Source organism: Symphodus melops, assembly GCF_947650265.1.
Source record: "Symphodus melops genome assembly, chromosome: 2".
Lineage (NCBI taxonomy): Eukaryota > Metazoa > Chordata > Actinopteri > Labriformes > Labridae > Symphodus > Symphodus melops.
In genome coordinates, this window is record NC_136692.1 from 4,897,175 (window position 1) to 4,920,962 (window position 23,788).

The 23,788-nt window shown below is 43.7% G+C and overlaps 1 protein-coding gene across 8 annotated transcripts in view; it reads right to left on the reverse strand.

Annotated features, from left to right (window-relative positions):
• grin2bb (glutamate receptor, ionotropic, N-methyl D-aspartate 2B-b) overlaps window positions 1-23,788 on the reverse strand; it is a 90,727-nt gene that overhangs the window by 58,905 nt on the left and 8,034 nt on the right. For all 8 annotated transcript variants that reach the window (XM_079337011.1, XM_079337010.1, XM_079337009.1 and 5 more), the window contains one exon: window positions 11,685-12,389. In XM_079337011.1, coding sequence (XP_079193137.1) covers window positions 11,685-12,389 — 705 coding nt within the window. The remainder of the gene's footprint in view (window positions 1-11,684; window positions 12,390-23,788) is intronic.

A 23,788-nucleotide genomic window follows, 5' to 3' on the forward strand; every position in this document is an offset into this window, starting at 1 on the left:
GAGAGAGACATTCATTGGGTGTCACTCCGGCTGCAGTTAAAGACCACTGAGCCGGATGCTACAGGAGAGTCTCGCCAGCTGTCACTAACAGAAATTACCTCCCGCTAACACAGACCAGGACGTAAGAAAACATGCGGCACACCTCTCGTGCTCGAAGGAACGCATCGAGACACAGGTGAGGCTTTTTAAAAAGAATCAGTGCATGACGTGCATGAAGAAGAAGTGAACTAGAAATGATAACAAGGAAAACACATCTGAGACCAAATCATCAGTATATTTACCTCTCAGTTCTTTGTATTTAGGAAACTTATGATGAACCTTCTTTTTTTTTTATTTGCTCGTGTTTTGTCTCACTTTAGTAAAAATGAATGAGCGAGAACAACAACACTGTGTATCACTCATAAACAAAAAAAACCCTCCCCATCTGATATTCTACATCTTACAGGCTCTTGAAGACGGGACAGTGAATGATGTTGGACGTTGGAAAGAAAAAAAAGTTCCACAGCTGATGAGGGGAAAAAAATAATCCATGTTTTTATCAGCCTGAATGTAATACGTTAGATTATTACAACTAAAGATCGCAAACATGTCGTTGGCATCATCAGCCCTGACCAATAAGGAAACATACGCAGATAGGAAGCTACGCCTGTAAGCTAGTTCAGACGCCTTGAGCTACACTGATATCATATTCGACATGTGTCAGTCTCCTGTCAGCCTCCTCCTCACACTGTGTGTGTGTGTGTGGGGGGGGGGGGCATCCCAGCATCCACCTGTAAGCTCCGACTCAGGCGTTTACGATACGATCTCCCCCTCCTCACATTTCTGCATGTTAAGCTGCAGAGTGAGGAGGGATGAGGAGGTCCGCGCCGAGACGAAAGACTCACGTTTTTGGTGCAGCGATAAACATTTCAAATCATTTCTAAGACGAGTTGTCTGACTGAAATGTTGCTTTTGTTGAATTTGAAAAGTAAAAATAAACTACAGAGGAAAAATGGTAAAAGGTGTTTCTATTTACATCAGAAAATACAGACAAGTTACAACTTCCATTTCGTTGATATTGTGTTCAAAATGTTCTACGTGCATAAAGGACTCACAGATTAGAGGAGGGGGGATTGCCTCTGCATTCAGGAATATTGACACATTCAGGGTGTGCACTGGGTTTGTGCTGATAAAATATCTTAACTCCATTCTGGCATCAGAATGTGTTTTCTCCCTGTTTCCTCCATTGCTCCACTCTCTCTCTCCTCTTATCTCGGTCCCAACAAACAGAGGCTCACTGATGAATGTAAATGACAGTCCTCCCCAGCTCCATGCAATCAAAACAAACTCAACCTTTCTGCACGTTCAGGACTTAATACCCACAATTCAACTGGCTCTCTCCCTTTTAAAGTCCCTCTGATGCAAAACCATGCCTGATGCAAAACCGTGAAAACCAACATTTTAAGTGACAGGTTTTTTTTTCCGTTTTTTTTCCAGCCTTGGCTCTAATCTTTTTTATCTTTTATCTCCTACTGGCTGCTTTTACGCTCAGTATTCCCCAAACATGAGGAAAAAAGAAAAAAAAACAGTTCATGATGAAGCTCAGAGTCGGGAGCGATGGCACCGACCGGATGGTCCCCCTCTAATGTGTACCGCCTTCGAAAAAGTAATCTCTTCATAGCAAGAGTTTGTTTTAAGTTTGTTTCCGAGTGGGGAACATTTGGAGGAGGGCCGGCTTGAACTTTCAGAAGCAGCAGCAGTGCCCCGAGGATGGTGCTTTGGAAGCTGTGACACATTAAATGAGCATGAATAGGGTGCTATAAGAGGCAAACCGATAGCAGAAAGTACTGACGTGTACTGAATGTGTGTGAGGCCAACACAACAACAGTTTTTATATTTAGCACCTAAATGCTCTTTGATATCACGACTAACTCATCTGTCAGAATGAATATGTTTCCATCCCAGCGTCAGACGTTTGATGGTTTGAAACACAGACAGCAACTGTGATTGGCACAACACAGCATCATAGATCACAACAGTCCATCACTCCATGTAATCAATGACTGCTAAAAAAAAAAAGAAAAAGAAAAAGGAAACAAATTCTCTGTCAGTCAGGGATCAAAACAGACCGTTCAAAAAACAAACACAACGAAGGCTCGGCCAATCATCTGAGCATTTCATGCCAATTTTTAATTTTTAATAACCATGGTTTAAGAAATCAATAAATTCATATTGACATTGTTATTTGTGACAAAGACTGTAATTAAACGAAGGTTTAGAGAATCAAGAGACACCTCTCAAGTTCCCTTCAGCTTCTCTACAAAAGCTGCGTCCAGTGAAGTTTGGCGGAGCAGCAAAGAAAGAAGCATTTCATCAGAGGTTGATGGAAACCAGCATGGGAGCTAAAGGTAATTACATACACTTAGTGGGAGTTGTTAATGTCGCTGCTTATATGCTGTACCTTTAAATAAGATGCCGCCTGCAAACACTTTTAAAGACTTGAGGTAAAAAAAAAAAAAAACTATGAATGTTGCATTAAGAGCTTGTTGCTTCCTGTTAAGCAGTCAAAGAAAGAACCAGTGGCGACGAAGGCCGCCTGTGACATCAGCGCACGACGCTACAGACGGCCTTCGTCACCGCTAGTTATTTTTCCTTTGGCCCAAAAAGTTTCACTTGAACACACTGCAAAGAGCCGACGGCCGACAGCCAACCACCACGTACGTTCGGCACATGCGCGAGAGGCAGTAACTCTTCGTGCCAGCAGGCGGCAGAAGTCTGTAATCGTCATTCCATAAAGGGAACCGGAAGAGGACGAGGAAGAATGCAGATAAATAAACCGTTGTTGTGATACAAGAAGACTGTTTTGTCACCGCTCACCGATGGAGCGATGGCCAGCGGTCTTGTTGGCGTGTCGGGGCCTTTTAGTTTAGATCAGTGCGCTGATGAGGACACTGCACAGCTAAAACAAGTTTCCTTAGTTCCATTAAAGATCCTCATCAGGGTTTAAAAATCATTTGCTTTCTGTGTGAGGACAAGAGATGAATAAATTGAACTATCGCCTCAAACACTAACTGATGAAGAATCTAAAATCTTCCTTCAAGCGTCTGCCGTTCTGTAACATGAAATGTTCATTGTTTAAAATGGCGTCTTTCTCTTACATCTCGGGGGGTTTGCTTGGTAATTACGTCTCATGCTGGTGTGTTAAAAAGCCAGATACTTACTGCTGGCAGAGACAAGGCTCCCGCAGCCTCCTGCCAACCTGTTGTAACCAAGTGCAATGCAGAGAACTCTCCTGTGATCTCCAAAATTACTCATCCTGTCCACGCACTGCACAGTCGCTGATAAAACCAAACTCATTATAAGGAGAGAAAGTTGAGAGAAAAGAGGGTCCAAAACCGAGAGGGGAGGCTTTGCAGCCCGTTTAAAGGGCAATGTTAAAATGTAGAAGTTGAACAGAAAATAAGTAAGTGTGGAAAGGAGAGAATCCACTAAGATGATGTTTCAGAGAATAATGCAGTCAAAAGAATGACTTCCAGGAGATGGGAAAGGACGACATTAAAGGTTGTCAGAAAATGGGACAAGGCGTGATCATGCAACAGTACGGCAGGTTTTCTTTTCGGGTTTCTCAGGTAGCAAAATCTGCTCTCCCGTCATCGTGATAAGGTCAGAAATCAGAATATGATGTTTACATAACAACAAAAAGAGGATACCTTACAAAACCAGGACACTTAAGTCCTGACTGCTTCTGCCTTCACACTTGACTCATGATTATTCAGTGTGTGTGTGTGTGTGTTGCAGGACAGACTGTTATGCAAACCTGTCTGAAAACAATACCAAATCTAAAATCCATTGCACGGCATGGCTGGACTTGAATCACTCTGGTCTGTTCTTTAGTGGTTTGTCCATTGGCAAAACTTGTGGACGGCGCTGATGCTGTTTTTACATCACTTTGGTCGGGGCTCCAAGTGGCAGCCTGTGTTTGCACACACGTACACGGCACGCGGCCTGTGGAGACTTTGCAAAGAGTGAAAGACAATCTTACACAGGCGGTGCTGTGACAATCTGATAACAGGAACTGAATCCTGGGCGGCGTTCAATCTTTGATTATGTGTTGGGATTTTTGCTATACGTGTGACCGGAGCTCTGGAGGTGCTTCATTTCTAACCCCGGTTCCTCCCCCATTACATCTCTGTTACTTCCTCCCATGGTGGAGGAAGGGAGGAACAAATTAGCCCCACCATAACAACACCATGCACACTGCAGAAATGATGCAACAGTGGGGTGTGAGCCCCAAAAGGTTAACCGAGGCTCGCTGACAGTCCCAGACTGACAGTTATAATAATCAAAGTAATATTTACAGACGTTATTAACAGATAACTTCAGAGTCATACAGATGAATCTCACAGATGCACCAGCACACACGGACGCTGTTTGCTCTGTAGCGCAGGGAGAGGTGCATTAAAACCTCGGTGTGTGTATCTTTCACTCGTATGTAGAGGTTAAGCAGGCACAAAAGACATGCAGTCCTTTTGTGAATCAGGCAGTCACACGGTTTGGCTGCAGCAGAGCGGACATACACTCAATGCATCATGACCTGTGACGGCCCCTCGGCCCCTCTGACTGATGAATTGGTTGGTCACTTTTTGTGTCTGGCTGTTTTGAAAACACCACTCTATACTAGTAGTACGCCCTGATTTGGCCAAAAATACCAGGATGCCAGACTGATGCCAGACCTCGTGTACGGTTTCCCACAATGCAAAGCGCCAGGTCAGAGATCGAAATGCCGAAAGGCAGCTGTTTGAACTCGTCAGTGGCAGTGACTGAATATCTTGCCACATTACGGGCGTGAACCAATAACAAATATGACATGTTCATATATTTATTATTTTCAGACTGTACACAGTGGATGTGCCACAGCTGGACGAGCAGCTGCAGTTACAGCTTGTTCCACCGTTACATTTTATTCACAGCTGAGTAAAAATGAAACCTGAATGCCTGAAAGGTCCACGACACTTTTAATAGCATGCCAATCATATTTCAACCCAGGGTATGATGTATGAACAACAGAAGACTGGAGAGATTGTTCACAGTTTGATTCATTATTTGACGGTCTATCACGAGTACGACACAAACATAACCACCGTTTAACAAGTCAAATGAAAAGTCACCTGGTTTGATTAACGATGGAACGTAACGTGACCAGGAAATAATGTCGTTCGTTTGAGCTGATAATGTTGAGAAAAGTAAATAAATGGTGATTAAACAGTTTAGCAACTTAGCAGCTCAAATAACTTCGAGCTCATTTGATACAAATCAAATCAACATGATGAATTAGAGTACGCGTCTCCTAAAACTATTTTGGTTTTCTTTCCTGGAGCCAAGGTTGAAAACGAGGCTAAATCGCTGAACTGAGCTGTCACACTCTGAGTGTCCTCCAGTCACTGACAGAGGAGCAGTTCTTGTTTCACGACATCACAGATTAGTATGATCTGTTTTGAGCTTAGACACTGACGTTCGTGTCCTCATGATGTGTTCAAAGTGCAGCTGAAAAATGGAAAAAACAAACCCACAATAAAAGAGCAAAGGGCCCCTCTCTTGAATCTGCATGCAGTGATTTGTATGCTCCAGTGTTTTCTTTGGTTCCTGTCTTGAAGAAGGTATCCACTGAATTATTTTCTGCACATGTTAAGCCCGTCTCTTCGAGCGCTGTGGAGCGGCTAAAGCACAACAGTCCACAATAAAAGGACTTTTTCTCTCTGACCAGATCCATCTTCAGGATCTTTAAAGGGTTAAGAGCAAAGCAAAGCCAGGAAAATGGGACCATCGATCAAATGCAGACTGCTGTAGTTTCTCTCAAAGACAAAGTAGGTGAGAGAAAGGGAGAGTGTGTTTAAAGCTTGAATGTGAGAGCATCGATTTAAGAAAGGGAGAAAACAGGCAAAGTACTAACAGGACGTTTGTTGTTTCGTTCACCTTTAATGCAAATAAATCAAAAAATAAAACCTGAAAAAGTCGACTTGTCACTGATGAATCTGTGTCGACACTGATAAGTAGAAAAAAAAAATCAATCAATGCATCACAAAATATTTTTCCCCAACTGAATATCTTCGGGAATGGATTGTATCCGTTGTAATGAAGCCCATCTCCTGAGGGGGGCACCATACTGTGATTCACGTCCATTTATTTATTTCTGGTTTATTTGATAGAAGCAGATAAAAAAATACACAGACAAACTGAAAACATCAATCCAATGCAAGTATCATGATGTTTACAGCAGGCGCTAAAGTGCAACACTCGGGCCTGAACGGTTAAAACAGTTAAAAAGCAGAAAGAACAAACTGAGTACACGTGGATAAGAGACAAACATCCAGCTTTGATACAAACAACTAAACATTAGAACTGTTACTGAACGAACCAGGACTTGGTGGCCTTTTTTAAAGTGTTGAGGTTCTCAGTAAGCTTCGAGCGCTCCCGCAGAGAGCTCCACGATTTAACTCCTTTCACAGAAAAAGCTGTTTGGGCAAAAATGGAAGTTTACAGTTCGCACCGCTCTGCTGCAGCCCTGAAGTCTCTGCATGTGTGTGCAGAGAGGCTGAGGAGCAGGTCCTTTAAACACAAGCTTCACATAATGTGAGTTTGATCTAAAGCGATACACATAATGCATGCATCATTATTTAACACATACAAGAAGAATGATCTAGTCTGGGTATTTCTGTCATCATCTATGCAGATTACTGATATCGATATCAAAGCATTTCGATCAACGTCGAATCGAATAGATACCAGGTCAAATTGTGACTCAAAGAATCAAGACCGTGTGGCGTTCCTGATGACAGCGAGCTCTGATAAGAGATGTGTCATTTAGCATCGTTAAACCGCATTAGCTTCTGTTCAGGAAGATACGTCTACCACATGCGACGGGTTATTTTTCTTGAGAATTATATGTGAATTAAAAAAAGACTTAAAAAAAAGGGAAAGTCACAGAGACAAAAACAACACTGAATATTATCATAAATAGCTGCAATATGTGCTCAATGTGCAGATCATTACAGCAGTTTGTTCCTTAATTCTCTCGTGTTTTGAGAGCGGTCCTAATTGCAAATCAGAGCATTACGGAGGCAGTCCGTTCTCCCCTCATGTACAACCAGCATGAATATAATGGGATACATGGTGCATGCAGGATGAAGAGAGCGGGCTCATAAAACCAGAAATGGGAATAAGAACAATAGAATGAGAAATGAGAGTGCACCCTTGGCTCAAACAATCATGTCGGCTGCAGCAGATTAACGCAATCAACATATCATTGTACAGCAACCAGCTGGTCGCTCTGCTATGAAATATTGGAGGGCTGAGGGGCCGAACAGGTCTGCCAGGTAATTAACTTCCATGATCATGACTGTGTCACGAGAAGGCCTCGTCCATGACTGCGCAAAAAAAGGATTCCTATTGGGAGATGGAGAGGGTTTGTAATTGTAGTAATCAATCAAGTGGTGAATCAGCTTTTACTGACAGACGGAGTCTTTTCAAAGCATGTGTTTGTCTCACACGGAGAATGTTCTGTCGGTAGTCGACCCACAGCGCAGTGGGCTCATTCATCGATGGGTTTCTCTCCTGACTGTGTGACAAACAGCTTTTGATTGCAATTTAACAATCAGGACCCCCCCCCCCCTTTCCCCCCACCACCACCTCTCCTGCATTCATGGTTTCAAAAAAAGAAGAAGAGAAAAACATGAAGTGAAGTGCTCAATCAGAAAATGAAGTCGGCACAAAAAAAAAAAAAAAAAAAAAAGGGTTTTATTTTCATGAGTCTGCACCGGTCACATGTTTTCAGGATGCTGTGTGCCTCTGGGTGCCTTGTTTGGAGTGAAAACAACAACAGCTATAATCTTCCCAAACACAGGCAAAGAGGCTATTATCATTGAACACCAGCACGCACACGCACACGCACACACACACACACACACACACACGAACACACACACACACACACACACACACACACCTTAAGTCTTAACAATAGATTTGGAAGACCTCATTAGTCTCCAGAGCTGGAGTTGACTGTCGGCCAGGTCCAACTCTGTTTCCCAATTATGCCGATACCAACACGTGGCATGGAGCAAATTAACGGCTCAATGGAAGTGTGGAAATCGTTTGGTGCATTTCTGTCTACCTGCATCCGTCACTGATTTATTGTAATGGGGGACTGGAAGAAAAGTGAAGCCTTGAGTCTGGCAAGGCCAGCTAACTGGGCTGCACCTTCTCCACGGAGACTGTGAAAGATGCAGGTGTAACACGGTTTAAATGCCTCAAACAGGAGACGTGTGTTCACTGTTGGTGTGAGTGGAGTCAAACTGCTCCGTGGCGGCCTGTGGTTTGTCCATCACTGACGCCTGGAGGAAGAGACTGCAGGACAACTTGGAGCAGGACAGATAACACTGTGAACTGACGATTTAGCTGCTGATGCTGGAAAATCTCCTCCCTCGCTCTTTCTGCACACACACACACACACACACACACACACACACAGTCCATACGAGCCCCTGCCACGTCTCCACAGGCTTTACGCTTCAGACTGCTCTCTTCCTCTGCATTCATAGATCCCTATCACTCTGCTGCATGCTATTTAGTCTCTGACAGTCATTTATTACCTCAGCAGGTCCACTCGACAAGTTCATGTTTGTGTGACTCAGATTCTCTAACTGTTTCCATCATGAAAACAAACCACAGCAGTATTTATTTGATTGTATTTAAAGGATGTAGAATCGTATGCTAATATTTACATGAACATGTTGAACTTCAATTTAAAATGGACTAAACCCATGTGATATATTTAGTTGAGTTCTTACATCACCTCACAGTCTGTCATTTTAAAGTTGTAACAAGAAGTGTCTTGTTGGTGGCCGCCATGATTAGCCGCCATGAGGGACACGAAATGTTGATCGTTGCCATGGAAACAATGACTGTTACGTCAAAGGCTGCTTCATGCCACTGAAAGCTGCCGTTCTGTTGCTGTATGTGCTGCTGTGATGAAAAACGTCATGTTATACTTCGACACATCGTGAGTACGCATGTCGTCTTTCTCAGGTCGGTTTCACTCTTCCGTTTGTTTTTAATCCCAAGAAACACCGCAAGCTTCAACGTCATCTTCTCCGAGTGTTTTGATTGAGAGCCCCCTAGTGGTGTATTTTAAACATGTTCAAGGAACATTTTTGTATCATAATACTACCTTTAATTTCATAAGCAGGTAGTTTATTTTCATGTTGGCATTGTGCAGCAGGAAGTTTTGGTCCGTATGGTGCAGCCGTCACGTGAATATGAGTAAAGAGCATCACAGCTAATACAACACTGCAAAGAAGAGATGAATGCAATTCACCTCTTCATCGTTCCCTCTCAAGTCTCACTGTGCTATTTTTGATGTTTTCATCTCTGTTGTTACTCTTTAATCTTTTCATTCATCTATTCAAAAACTCAACCCCACTTACCCCTCAATGACAAGGGGCTCCATCCCTCTTCTCACCTCAGTGAGGACCGCTTTCATCAGACCAGAAAATAATAATGTCTTCTCTCTCTCTCTCTGTATGTGATCCTGATTTTAAACAGCATGTAGAAGGGAAATATATAAGCAAGTGGTTGCCATGCCGACAGTGTCCACTGCATTCGTGTGTGTGTGTACTTGTGTGACAGGCAGAGGAGATGCACGGTGGAGTACAGTTGAAGCAGAATGAGCTTCACAGAGGGAAACACACAGGTCTCCAGAATTCGGTGTAAAACATCAGGTGTTGTGTAATGCAGGTATGCCCTCCCTCCCTCCCTCCCTCCCTCCCTCCCTCCTCATCCCTCCCTCCCTCCTCATCCCTCTCTCATGTGCTGAGTCCCCTCAGCTGGGCTTTGACGCGTCTGCTGCATTTTCGTCTTTACAACACTTTCACTCTTTCTGTTGTCACTCTCAGTTTGTGCCCTTTGTCTCTTCTGTCATCAGTAATATGTGGTAATTACACGTCGAGCACAATGCTCTTCCTTCCAGCACCCACACAAGTTGTGTTATTTCATAACCTCCACCCCGATCGTTCTTAGTTTATCGTCTCATTTTCTCCTTCGGTACCTTCACAGCACGGCCCTATCTCGCTCACATCGCTCCACATCTCATCACTTCCACGTTTGTCAAAGTTTGAGCTGCGTCTTTGATTCTTCCAAGCTGACGAGGTTGATTACATTTTCTGTGAAGCAACAAGTGAAGCCTGTGGAGGCTGTTTCCTGCCTTGAGCCTCGATAAAGTCACTTCTCAGCCACCGTAATCACAACACTTTATCACACATTAGCAATTTCTTCTAATTAGGACATTTTGAGGGGCGATTTTTACACTGGTAAATATGTTTGTGGAATTTCGTGACTTTACTTCACATGAATCCATTTAATGTGAAACCTTTAACTACAGCAGATTCAACACTTTGTCTACTTCTGATGCAGATTCATGCAGCACAGTCCACAGAAAAAGACAAACAAAAACACACAAACTTGACCACTGGAAGTAAACCTTCATCAGAGAGCTCCTCCTCCTCCTCATCGTAAACATCCTGTCTGATTCCTGAGAGGCCTCTAAACGTCACATGATTTAGAGGTTTATTGTTTCTTATCTGGATCAGAGATTCTCCTGGTTCACTCTGGTTTGTCCATCCTGATCCCACAGAGATGTCTTTTTAGTTGTGTGCATGTTCTCTTCTGTGTCACACTGTGACGTCTTCTCGAGTTGATTCAACCAGGCGGGGCAGGATCTTCGAAATGACTTCACACTCACAGAGGAGGTCGATTAACAGCCAAGTCAATCAGCAGAGAGGCCGGCTCAGAATGACAAGCAGCACTGAGAGCTGCGACGCTCTGACAGCTTTTTAGGATTTTATTCTTATTATCTCAGAATAAATAGAAGAAAAAAAAACACTCACATTGCAGAACTCTAAATAAACTCTGTCCGCTCTTATGGACACAAACTTATGTGTCCACTGTTTTCTGTCTTTAAAACCCACTGGAAGCTTGAGAAGTGGTCTCGCAACTCTCTAGCCACCAGACCAGCTTCCATATTTTGGTCAGTAATGGGACTTGAACCAGCAACCCTCCAGTTCCCAACCCAAGTCCGTACGGACTGAGATACTGCCGCCCCCAGTTTCTGACTACTCAAAGAGCGTTTCCACGGCAGGTCAACGCCGACACGTTCACGCCCTGATGGCAGAGGCTGCTCTGTGAGGTATACATACAGAGCCGACGAAGCAAGGGGAGCAGTTCGTGCCTTGCCCAAAGACACATCGGACATGTGGCTGCAGGAGCTGGGATTCGAACCCTCGAATGCACTTACAAGATTCAGGGCCTGATTTACAAAAAAGGATCGGGCAGCAGCTCCACTCTTCATCCACACGTGTGAAGAGGTTGTGTTTGTTCTTTTCGTAGGACAGTGAAACTTGTGTTCACTTTTTAAAGTAAACTCTCCCTTCTTAGGTCATCACCTGCTCGTGGACAGAACAGAGCCCCGTCAGCATGAGGCTTCAAACTCAAAGGAGCAGAACTACGTTGTGGGCGTGTTATGAGTTAGACCTTGAGATGAAGCAGATCGCCGGAGCAAATATTTGAAGCTAAGAGCAGTTGTAATCCATTCTTGGTGAATCAGGTCCTCCGAGTTTTTTACCATCGAAAACATAACCAAAGAGGTTTCCTACCTTTGCAGCCATGACCATGGAGGATCCGCCCCTGATGCCCAGGATGGGGATGTGTGTCTGGGCAGAGATGAAGTCCAGGATCTGAGCGATGGCCTCCTGGTCTGTGTCGTCTCCAAACACAACGCCCTGCAGAGAGTTCCTGGTCATTTGTGTGCAGATCCGATTGATGATGCTCTTGGGGTCAGTCTCATTCATGGTGACCACCTCGACTTTGGGGGGGTACGGGATGTGGAGAAAGTCCTCTTTCTCAAGTCCAGCCCCCAAAGACACTTCACTAGAGTTGCCCACCAGGATGACAGCGATGCTGAGCGAGTTGATCAGTTTGGGGTTGATCGGAGGAAGAGCTGGTATGGCAGGAGAGTACTGAGGAGGGATGGCCACGCCCCTCTGTGTGCCGCCTCCCCTCTGGCCACCTTGACCCCCTGGGGAACCTCCAGGACCTGTGCCTGGACCTCCACCCCTGCGGCCCTCGCACACAGGCAGGAGGAGGACGGAGATGAGGAGCAGAGAGAAGGACCAGGAGAGGAAGGGCAGGGTCATCCGAGGCTGGAAGTGAGGATGAGGAGAGGGCCGGTCTGGAGGAGGAGGTGGAGGAGGTCGATGATGGTGCGGGGGAGAGAAGGGGGCGACGTAGCGCTTGTCCTGAAGACAGGAGGGAGAAGGGTGGAGGCTGACAAGCATTGTGGAGGAGTGTAGATGCAGTCCCTGGAGAAAAGGAAACATGTGCAGGGTCAATATCATCTGTTGATATCAGAGAATTAACAACAGAGTGCATCATGGGAAAGACAGAGACACCATTACACTGTCTTCACTCGAAAGCTCTTCATGGTTTACACTGTGAAATGCTAAGCTCAGTACATGGTCACAGCTCTGAATGCATGGAGGCAGCTTCCATAGCTCAACAGCACTTCAGGAGGCACGCTTATTATCTGTCACCTCCGAGCCAATGTGCTACTACAAAGTCCCAACCTCACACCCTGCACCTGATCATCGTCCAATCAACACAAACTCATGCAAAGAAACTACCACAACATCCTGTACTGTCTAAAATTCAGAATATCAAAGAATTGATGTTTTTCAGGTAACTTATCGAATGATCTCACAAAGCTTTTAAAATGGCATTAATCATTGTTTTCACTTGGGCTGGGCATCTTTGGGTTTGTTATGATTCAGTCTGACGGAGATCGGCGCAGTCAGTCCGGTAGCCGATACTTAAATTATATCAATGTCTGACCTGATACCAATATTAGATCCATCCATTCATTGGATGAGTACTTGTTATTAGGCAAACCTAAGTGTGGGGAGAAAAAAGTAGTTTTGATAACTTAAAAAAAATAAATGATTTGTTTTCCTAAGCTGTCCATTGTATGTCATGGACAACTATAATGCATAATATTCATAAGCATAATGTTAGTTAGAAAAACAGGGAGTCACATGTCCATGTATCAAAGTAAGAAGTGAACGAGACGTGTGTGAGAGAGCACTGAGCAGTAACAACGCAGGATCCATTACTGCTATTCTGTGCTGTGACCCTCTGAGGAAGCCTGTGGCACACATCAAAGAGCTGTGTGTGTATGTGTGTGTGTGTGTGTGTGTGTGTGTGTGTGTGGAGAGTCAAAACAGCACTTGGTGCATTTTGACAGATTGGCAGCCTCACATCTTTATGGACTTGCTGCCAGGCTAAGTGACCATTAGACACTCAGACCGAGCACCGCTGAGTCTCTCTCTCTGTCTGTCTGTCTCTCTCTCTCTGTCTGTCTGTCTCTCTCTCTCTGTCTCTCTCTCTCTCTCCTCCTCCGCTGCTCTTTGACGTGAGCGGCGGACTTATTTTTTACTGTTATTGCCTTTATTTACTGCTCCTCTATTAGCAGCCGGATGAAGGGCAGTGTAGGAAAGAAGAGAACAAGAGGAGTGAAAAATGAAAGCAGAGGGATCTGCTGAGCTTTGAGCAAGACAATTAGTCAAAGCCTGAAGTTTCTTACTGCGTGTGTGTTGTGTAAGCAGGCGTACAAACTCATGTACTGGGAGTACACATTTTGTGATATTTTCTGCAAAGATGTAGATAAGGATAGGAGATTATTTCTGTTCATGCTTCCATTCTACATTGAGCTTTTTTAGAAGAGGGGTTAAAAAGCAGAGAGGAAACAGCTTCTCTGCTCACAAAACACCTTTGCTAATCTTTTATTTATCCTAGCGTACCAACGTGAGGGATGTGGAACTGATCCTGTCAACCCCGAAAAGTTCAAAGACAAAAACAAAACAAAAACAAGTTGTGAAGGGAACTGAAATCTGACAGCGGTTGAATCGGCGATAGAGTCGCACAAAAAGAAAACGGCGGACAAAATCGTGAAAAGGGGAGGAAATGCCATCTCCAAATAAAAAAAACAGTTTGTCTAAAAGGTCTAATTACCAGAGGTTTGTCAGGCTTAATTGCAGGTGCACATGCTAATTGTAAACGAACTGAAATCTCCATGGGGGCGCCACAGTGGAGCCAAGAGAGAGGAAGTAAAGAAAGAGAGAGAGAGAGAGAGAGAGAGAGAAGGAGGAGGAGGAGGAGGAAAGGAGTGGGAGGAAGGCAGCAGAGAGAAAAGAAAAGGAGAGTGAAGAGTGGGGCGAGGGAGAGAATAAATAGAGACATGCACAAAAGAGATGGAGGTGGTGGAAGGAACAGCAAGAAGAAACCAAGAGGCGGGAGAGAGAGAGAGAGAGAGCTGTGCAAAGGCAACACTGATGGAGGAAGGAGAGATGAAAAGAGGACGTGATTATCACGGGATGGTAAAAGAAGAGTCAAGGGTGGAGAGGAGGTTAGATAAATCTAAAGAATAAAACTAAACTAAATAAGCGAGTAAAGAAATGCTCTGAATCCACAGTGTGCTGAGGAGGGGAAAAAAGGACATAACTCTGCTGATGAGTCTTCTGAGAGGTCGCACTGCAGGGAAGCTATTGGAAGAATATATAAAGCGAGAAATGTGACAGTAAACGAGGGAGCAGGGAAAGATAGAGGCCCACTCGAATCTGTGTTTCTCTACAGCGACACTGCTCCGTTTCCATAGTTACAATTCAAATAAGCCTCCGCATAACACCATGATGGACGGGAAGATACACCCAGCTCGCACCAATTCATCCAGTACACTACACGCAGTGTGCGTGCCCTCTCTTAATAATACACAATTTACTTGTTTCTAAGCGGGAGCATGTTTCTGCGCACACGCACACACACGCACACACACACACACACACACACACACAACAAAACAAAAACAAAAAACATGTAACATGAAATAAAACAGCATGGAGCCTTCGCACAAACACGTGCACGCTGCACAGACACCCACGGACACTCACACTTGAGGTAATTGAACGCACTCTTTCACATAGAGATGATCCACTGCTCAGCGTTCTTAGCATAGCTCATTTTAAAAATACATCTCAGAAAGGGTTACCCAGAAATAAACTCAAAGAACAGGATGGAGGCAGGAAGCGGACAGACGGGAGAGACTCCACATCAGGACCAAATCAGACCAACACACAACATCTCCACTGTGGTTCGCGCTTCCCAATTAATAACATTTAAATAGAGCGAGTCAAGAGTGGATCATAAACTGACAGCAAAATACAAAAAAAGTAACCAACATTAGACTCTGCAGCAGCAAACCCAATATGACTCCATGTGCTCCTGTATCTATTATGGCTCTTACACAGCAATTACCATAACATACAGAGAGCGTATAAAGCGCGGATAAGTGGCTACACAAACACCCACATGTGTTCGTTGTTTGCATCCTGCAATTTACAGCCAACCTGAGTAACCTTCTGCACAGTGCAGCTACGTGCATGAACACTGAGCCAATGGTTTGATCACATGCGCACGAGGTCAAGCACTGTTTGGGTCACACATCACCTGAGCCCTCGCCATGCACGCCGAGCTTCTGGTCTTTCCAATACAAAACATGTGTGTGCCCTTACAAACCCCTCGACACACACACACACACACACACCAATATACCACCACACACACGCTAACTGTGCATGTGTCAGCTGTGGGATGAGCCACATCAGTCATATCACGGGTAACATTTGCAAAGAGCATTGATCAGAGAAGTCTGTCAAATGGCACAAACCACCGATAGAATAACCAGAGCTGCTTGAGACGCATAACCGCACGCGCTCACACACCCGTGGACTCGTAATGTGCCAATAAAGATTCTGCACGATCAATCAGGCCGTGAACTGTACTCTTTGATCAGCTCTCCCCCGCAGTAATGAATAAGTGCTGATTTTAATGGTCAGCTGTTTTTCCCTGAGTGCTGCGGGGCGTTACAGACTGGAGTGTATATATTCTGCAGCAGCCTGAGACGAGCTGCCACGCTATTTAAATCACACGTAGGTCCATCATTATCAGGCTCTACTATATCCCCAGAGACTTCATGTGGTGGGCTGCAGTGTATAGCATTTGAAAGGCATTGTGGGTAACATAAGCTGACAGGCTATATCTATTAAGGAGCACATTTACATACAGTGGGTGGTCAGTTACAGGTGAGCGGTGTACTTAGAAGACCACCTAAAGGACACAATAAGCATAAAGTGTACAAGCAGCCTGACAGCAGAGAAATCGTCTCAGTGTTTGCACACTTGGTGCATTAGAAAGGTTTACTGACACAATGACAAACAATTATCTAATTATTTACTGACTTTCTACATCCGACATGTTTCCAAAAAAGGAATGCTTTGTGGGTAAACCCCGCCTCCTTCATTGCAAAAAGGCAAACAGGTGACAAAAAAATAAAACATAAAATGTCATGCTCCGTGTAAAACTGTGAGAGCTCTTTATAGTAAACATCCATCATGCAGCTTCAAAGGGGACATATTATGAGAACTCCTCTTTCACAGTGTTTTTGATCATTTATTTGGGCAACCTACCAGGGTAACAAAATGAGAAGTAAATCCCTCCAGTCCTTTGTTTGTGGTCTGCTTATGTCTCACAACACAGAGAAATGTCTCTGTTTCAAATGTTATCAAGTTGTGATGTCACAGTGGGACACCCGCCCCTCCCCTCGTATCTCCACTCAGGGACTCGTCCCCGAGCCTAGAGCAAAACTTTTGTTCAAGTCTGACATTTTTTATTCTCGCTAGAAAAGGGAAAACTCGGGGGGGGGGGGGGGGGTACTTGGATTTAAAGAGACACACACATCAAAACGGAGTGTTCTGAGAGAGCTGGTTTCTACAGGGTCACAAACCTCCTCTGCTGCTTGATTCATGTTATATTTGGACCAAAGCACAGATGTTTCATTTAGACCACAGAGGGACTGTTTTAAAAGAGGATAATATGTCCTCTTTAAGACTTCAACTCATGGTTGATTCATTTGAACGTCCTTACCATTCAGAATCTTTTACAGGCAGCTGGATGGCCACTGCTTCAAGAAACACAGTTTTTGATCAGAGAAAAAAAAAGAAATAGTGCAGTTGTTTGTGACTCATAATTCACGTCATGTGTCGTTCAGGACTGACTGACATTGGCGGGTTCAGTCAGGTAATCAGACGTCATGCAGCGATAATGGCTCTCCTGCAGGGGAAGAATGAGCCAACACTAGTTCTATTTGCATCCCCTGTAATTATTCAATTCACTTTCACTCAGTCACCAAGTGTCAATGAGAGTTCATTGTTTTCTCTGAAACATACCGACTCTCAAACACGTAATGATATCCTGACAAGTGAATAAAAATATACTAAAAAGCTTTAATTGAGTGTGATCGTATTCTAAGACAAAGCCGTGGTTCTCCAGTTTATTGAACATCGTGCTCAGTGTCAACAAAATGTGATAGCAGAGTTCACACCTGATGAATTTAACGAGCACATAGGCTGTAAGGTGGGAAGTTGTTGTTCCTGTATAGACAGATAGAAGATTGATAGATACTTTATTGATCCCGAGGGAAATTCAAGTTTTAATTTTTTTTTTTTTAAATAGATAATATGATGATATATGATGATAATATGATCCATGATGAAATTTGATTAACAGACCCATAAGTCTAAAAAGCCCAAAAAAGCTTTGAGAGCTTATAATAGTCTGGATTTTAGAGCAAATCATTACAGTTTCATCTTTCAAAGAATGACGTCGCTCTGCAGTCCAGCAGAACTTGAGCCAAAAGTTCAACCATTGAACAGATTTTTGTGCATTCTGGCACCGCGCTGTTTCCCTGAACAGTCCTCAATCCGATTATTAAGGGGGCTTCTTATTAATCACACAGGCCCAATGTCAGTCTGAACACAGCCTGCCTGCTTCTCTCAGTACTTTCCAACTTCCAGTGGCTCTCAACACTGAGCCCATTTGTTTCCACTGAAGAGTTTATAAATGGCTCATACGTAAAAGTGCTCAGTAAAATCCTAAAGCAGCTGGGCACTTAAGTTTTCAGCAAACTGAGCATTTGTTGGGGACTATTTTCAGCTGTGGATTAACACGCAGTAGGAGGCGTTGTGTATATTGCGGGACAGTTATTTTGAGATAGACACAAAATAAACTTGAGTGTATTTACAGTGACGGGATATGCAATCAACTAGAAACTAGCACGGCTCATTACTTTATGTTCAACAGTTTTGTGAGCACTGATTTAGCTTTTACGACGGACAGCGATGGCCGCCTCCTTGGACTCCTCAGGATCGCACAGTTCAGGTGTCGACACAGACTTTAATAATGTTCACGAGTTTGTCTCTTTAAATAAAGTTTGCTTTTTGATTTATTGCGGTCAGTGAATTGTGGTTTTGCCTACAGCAGTGTTTCTCTGCTGGTGGGTCGTGGAGTCATTTTCAGAGGGCTGCGAACAGGGCCACGTAAAAAAGACTATAAAGCACGTCTGATTTATTTCCTTCTCTTTGTGTAGTCATATGTTTCTTACCATTTCAGGTCAGTTCAATAAATGTGATTGATTAAAAATAGAGTAGAAATTTGAGTCACGATATTCATGAGGGAGTTGGTGGTGACCAGTTGAGTCACTGCTCTCCAGAATATCTAAATATTTGATTCATATAGAGTCAAATCAGAATTCAAAAATCGATACAGGCAGTTTTGAAGTGAGAAAAAAAACATTCTAATAATGAAAATAATTGTTTTCATGTCTGTGACATATTCTACCAACACAGACTGAGAACTTGCTGCTCGGTATAAGATTTATTGTTTGAAGAATGTCAGATGACTTCCTCTAAATATGTGAAGTTACAGCAGAAATGAAGGTTACGGCGGCTGCTCACACAGGCCGTGTGGATGATCACATGGCTGCATTAATCAAACAGCGTGTTAAACACAGGAAATCTTTGGATCAAGTGGTTCATGTTTCATTTTGAACTGGCAGCATGTGAGAGTCACGACATTATAGCACGTCTTATTTTTGGAGTTGCTTCGTCTTATTTAACTAACAGCTCTGTTGACTTTTCTGCCACCTCGCTGTTGTCTTAGAGAATGAACAAGAAGACCTAAAGAAGTCTCTAGTTGAGTGAAGAGGGTCTTGGGTGTTTCATGGAGTGTCCTTTAGTCCGGTCAACACTCCTCTGGCTGCTAATTGCACTCGTCCTGAGACGCTCTACAGATCTCTGCTGTCTCTCCGAGGCTGCCTCAGCTCTCCAAATAAAACTACACGGCCTCTTCATCAGACGCAAATAAACTGACCAAGACTCAGAGGACACACATAAACACACACACACAGTATGATGGGGGGGGAATCAGGGCAGAGGCAGGATCCATCTATCCCCTGAAGTCTTCATTACCTCATTGAAGCCATTTATTCCACCGGGGTAATATCTGCTGCTCCGGACTTAATTTAGCAGCAAAGTGACATGTCCCTCTTGGCAGAAACACAGGGGTCTGCACAGCCTCGGAGGGTTTGGACCAGCGCTATTTCCTATTTTGCACCAGGCATGTTGAGCTACGCCGTGTCGTTACAGTGTGTAAAGGGGGTCAATGCCAGACTCTATTGGTTATTAGCCTTTTTTCTCTTTTCTAAAAGGACATACTGTAATAAATCACTGATGTGTTTTTCATCTGAAGCAGCCCATTCTACTAAAAAGGCATTCACAACCCTTTTGCTGCCTCGGCACAGAATTTATTTTCTCTGCTTTTTCTCTCTGAAAAGCTACAAACTGAAACGGGAGTTTTGGATACAAGAGCTGATTTTCTTTCTCGAGTATTTAGGAGCTACAGCTCTCTGGGGCTTTGCGAGCAAGCCGCAAAGACTGAGATTGTAATGGAAGAACCACACTACACTTTGTGTGTTTTATAATTACCTGAGGCTTTACACCAGCCCGACACCTTTCGCCCCATGAGGCCGCCTGAATCCAGCACCCGCACCTGTAGCTGCACTGCCTGCAAGCCAGCTCACTGTACCGCCGTCGAGCCAGGTTAATCAGTTACATGTACTTCAGTGTGATGCCAACAGATCCTATGATCCAACTCCCTCTCTTCAGATCGTCAAGCGACCATCGTAAAGAGAACTTGTGGACCTGAGTTTGGTGTCCTGCAGAAAGTGCATGACTGGTTTTGGACCTGATCAATATCATCATGTTGTGTTGTTGACTTAAATAGTTAAACCAAAAGACATACTCGTCGAGAATGTGATACAATACCAGAACAGCTTTAGTGTCCCTACCACAGACTGTAAATATTAATGGATGAAGCATGAGCGACGTCAGCAGTCTGTTCCTGCAGGGGGCGCTGGAGGATCATGGGCAGCAGCCTCCATGCTGGAAATCCAGTCTCAGCTGAACTTTCAGTCAACCTAACGACAGGCTGAGAGCTGAGGCGGGTTTTAAGTCTCTTGACCACGTGACATCGCGCCCACCTGTCAGTCACGTCAGCTCGGGCCTAACTATGGATGACATCAGAGCCATATTTAAATATTTCACCCCGGTACAGTGTGTGTCCACGATGACGATGAATAATCAGACCTGTTTTATGTTTTGCGAGAGGCTGTAAACATTTTTGCTGGTCATGTTTATGTGACTTCCTGGAGCCTCAAGTGGACACTCGATGAACTGCAGGATTTTACTTCCACATTGGCTTCATTTATCAACAGCTGCTTTGTCCCTACATACATGAAATAAAATCCAGAGGACACACGCCATTAGCCGTTTTGCCTTTATTCGATTCACCTGCTTGTCCGTGTCCTTGCTTGCGTTCCTGCTCTCAGATTTACGGAGAGACGGAGAGATTGGGAGATTTGATTCGAGGCCGCTGCAAAAAGAACAATACATCACGGCCCCCCCGCGTGTTCACACTTTAAAATGAAGCAGAACGACATCTACATGAGTTCTCTGGTCTGCACTCTCCTCTCCTGTGTGAGCAAAGCACAAACGGTCCCATTACAATCTGCACTGCTGTTTACGAGGTGTGACAGGTAATGTGTCTTGGTAAGCATTAATAATTGACAATTACCACACCTTCCTTTCTAGTCATGCTTCCACTTTAACAACGCTCTTTCTGCACAGCTTGACGTCCGTCTCTTTGAGGTGAAACAGCTGAAGTTTAGTTCGGTCCTCGATGACGTGGCGTGTCATCTCGTGGTCATTTTTTTTTGTGAGACCAGCGTTGAAAACTTTCATTTCTGCTGGAAGAAAATAACTCCAAATCCTCATCAGAATCGTTGCAAATGTATTTTCTCATCATCTCAGCTCTTCTTCCCACATGGACCTGGAATATTTTTTTTTTCAAGATGCAATCCCACACATTCTCAGTAATAAAAGCCCACACGCTCCCCTCCACTTAGAGCTAAATATTGCAGCAGAGTCTCGTGATTACGTCTCCCTTTTCCCCCCCCCCCTCTGTTCTCACCCTCCAATTTATCTCCCTCAGAGGTTTGCTCTACCTTTCGGCAGCGCCTCGTTCTCCCCGATCACCTGGTCCTCTGCTTTGTTACATGAATAACACACTAGCAGCTCCTGCTGAGTGTGTGTGCAGCTTCAGGTTTGAGTCCTCAACTTTGCAGATGTTTTTTTTTTTTTCAAACCTCAGTTTGACGTCAGGGTAATTCATTCATATGGCTGCTAATGAAGGGCTTTAAAGTGTAAAGCTCTTTCTAACATGGTGCTGATAAAAACACAACCACTTAAGAAACCCACGAGCTGAAGGTGCACTCTGAAGAAGCAGTGCAGGGAAATCTGATTGGAGCATTATAAGCTCTCCTTACATGATGACTGAATGACAGTAGTTACTCCAACAAATGTTTTTTTTTTGTTGTTCACAAGAAGGAATCGGATACCAACCAGATCTGAAGCCATCAACATTTCCTGTTCTTTAAAGGAAAGTCTTTTTATCGGCAGCATCACACAGACCCGTTTCATCTTCCGATCCAGTCAAATATTATTTGTCCCTCTTTATCCTCTCCTCTCTCTTTGAACAACATAATCATCATCTCATCATCCCTCTTAGTGCAAACATAATTATCCTCCATCTTATCAGGCTCTTTTAGCGAAGCCATCTGCGTGATGTGATTCCTCGAAGCCCAAGATCTGTTTCTCAACAACCTTTGAGAGGACACCATCAAATAATAATAAAACTGGATCCGGTTATCTAACCTTTCATCAGATCCTCTCATCCCCGCAACGGAGCCCTTTCTGACACCGTAGATCCTGTCTTTTTTTTTTTCTTCTTCCAATCAGATTCTTCCATCGGCCTGAAAAAACGACATGAAATAAAATTCCCTGCCTCTGTCGAGAGAAGAGCTTCAAAAGACGGTTTTGGATCAGATGTGTGGATGTGGCAGCTCAGATGTTTTGATCTTGTTATTAGTGAACACATACGGGGTGAAATACAGATCTAATACTGCACTGACAAAAACACTTTGAGCTACAGTTTGTACTGTGTTCAGTTTGAGCAGAGCGTGCACAGAGAACTGTTGGAGCGCCCGCTGACTTCACTTACAGAGAAGGTGAACAGTTTGGGTAGAGGCGGCGTCACAGCGCTGGGCCTCCTGTTCTCTATTCTTAGCTCTTCCTCCGTCTCTCTCAGTCACACATGACTAGGTTTAGAAGAGGAGCGGTAGAAGAGGCACCTTCACTTTCTGTCTCTAACAAAAAAAAAAATGGGACGCTGTAAATGCTCAGTTTCCATTTTATCACATTTTCAAACCAACATTTAAACCTGCAGAACAATTAACATTTCATCTGTCGTCTTCAAATGCACAGCGCAGATTTCTCTGCTGTTTGATGCATAAATCCTGTCGAAAGGTGAGAAATGGAGCTGACTTTGTAAAATGCTAATCCTCCCTGCCACAGTGTGACTGCGTGGAGCAACGTTCATTTTTCACCCTCATTTAAAACGCTTCTTAAGGCAGGCTGATGGGAAGTGTAAAATACGAGTTAAAGGAGGTTTTCACAAAGAAAAGGAGCGTGAGGGAACATCTCTTCATTCTCAAGAAACTCTGAAACTCTATTTTTATTTACATCCTGATAACCTGATCCAAACTCTCTCTCTCTCTCTCTCTCTCGCTGCCTCTTCAGCACTGCAGAGTTCAGGTTTCTTTGCGAGAGAAGACGCTGATTGGCTAACGAACTTTAACGCAACAAATGTTGCTTTAAAAGGAAACACACAGAAATGTGAAAACACCTCGCTAGTGACAAGACGTGTGTAGATAGAAGTCAGTACAGGTCTGATCTTCAGAGATCAGACCTGTATATATATATATATATATATATATATATATATATATATATATATATATATATATATATATATATATATATATATTTAAAGGCAGAGTTAATCATTTAAAAAACTAGCATGATTTTGAAAGTAGCATCCTCAGTGCTTGCAACTTGTTCAAAACAAATGCAACCTCTTCAGCAATTGAAAATGATATAAAGCATATTCTGACACTCAGCAGCCATGAATCGATGTAGTATCGTCCTGCAAAACAGCTCATATATTTGCTCATCAAGAAAGCAGTTTGTTTTATCCAGCTCGTACGGAGAAGGAGGGTTTTTTGTTTTTTCTGAAATAGAGAAATAAAATGGCTCAGATTGTACAAGTTGTTGGTACAAAGAAAGGGCAGAGTGAATGCCCCCCGCCTACATGCCTACCAAGAAGAAGCTGAATTCAGCCTTTGGATTGAGTAAATTTG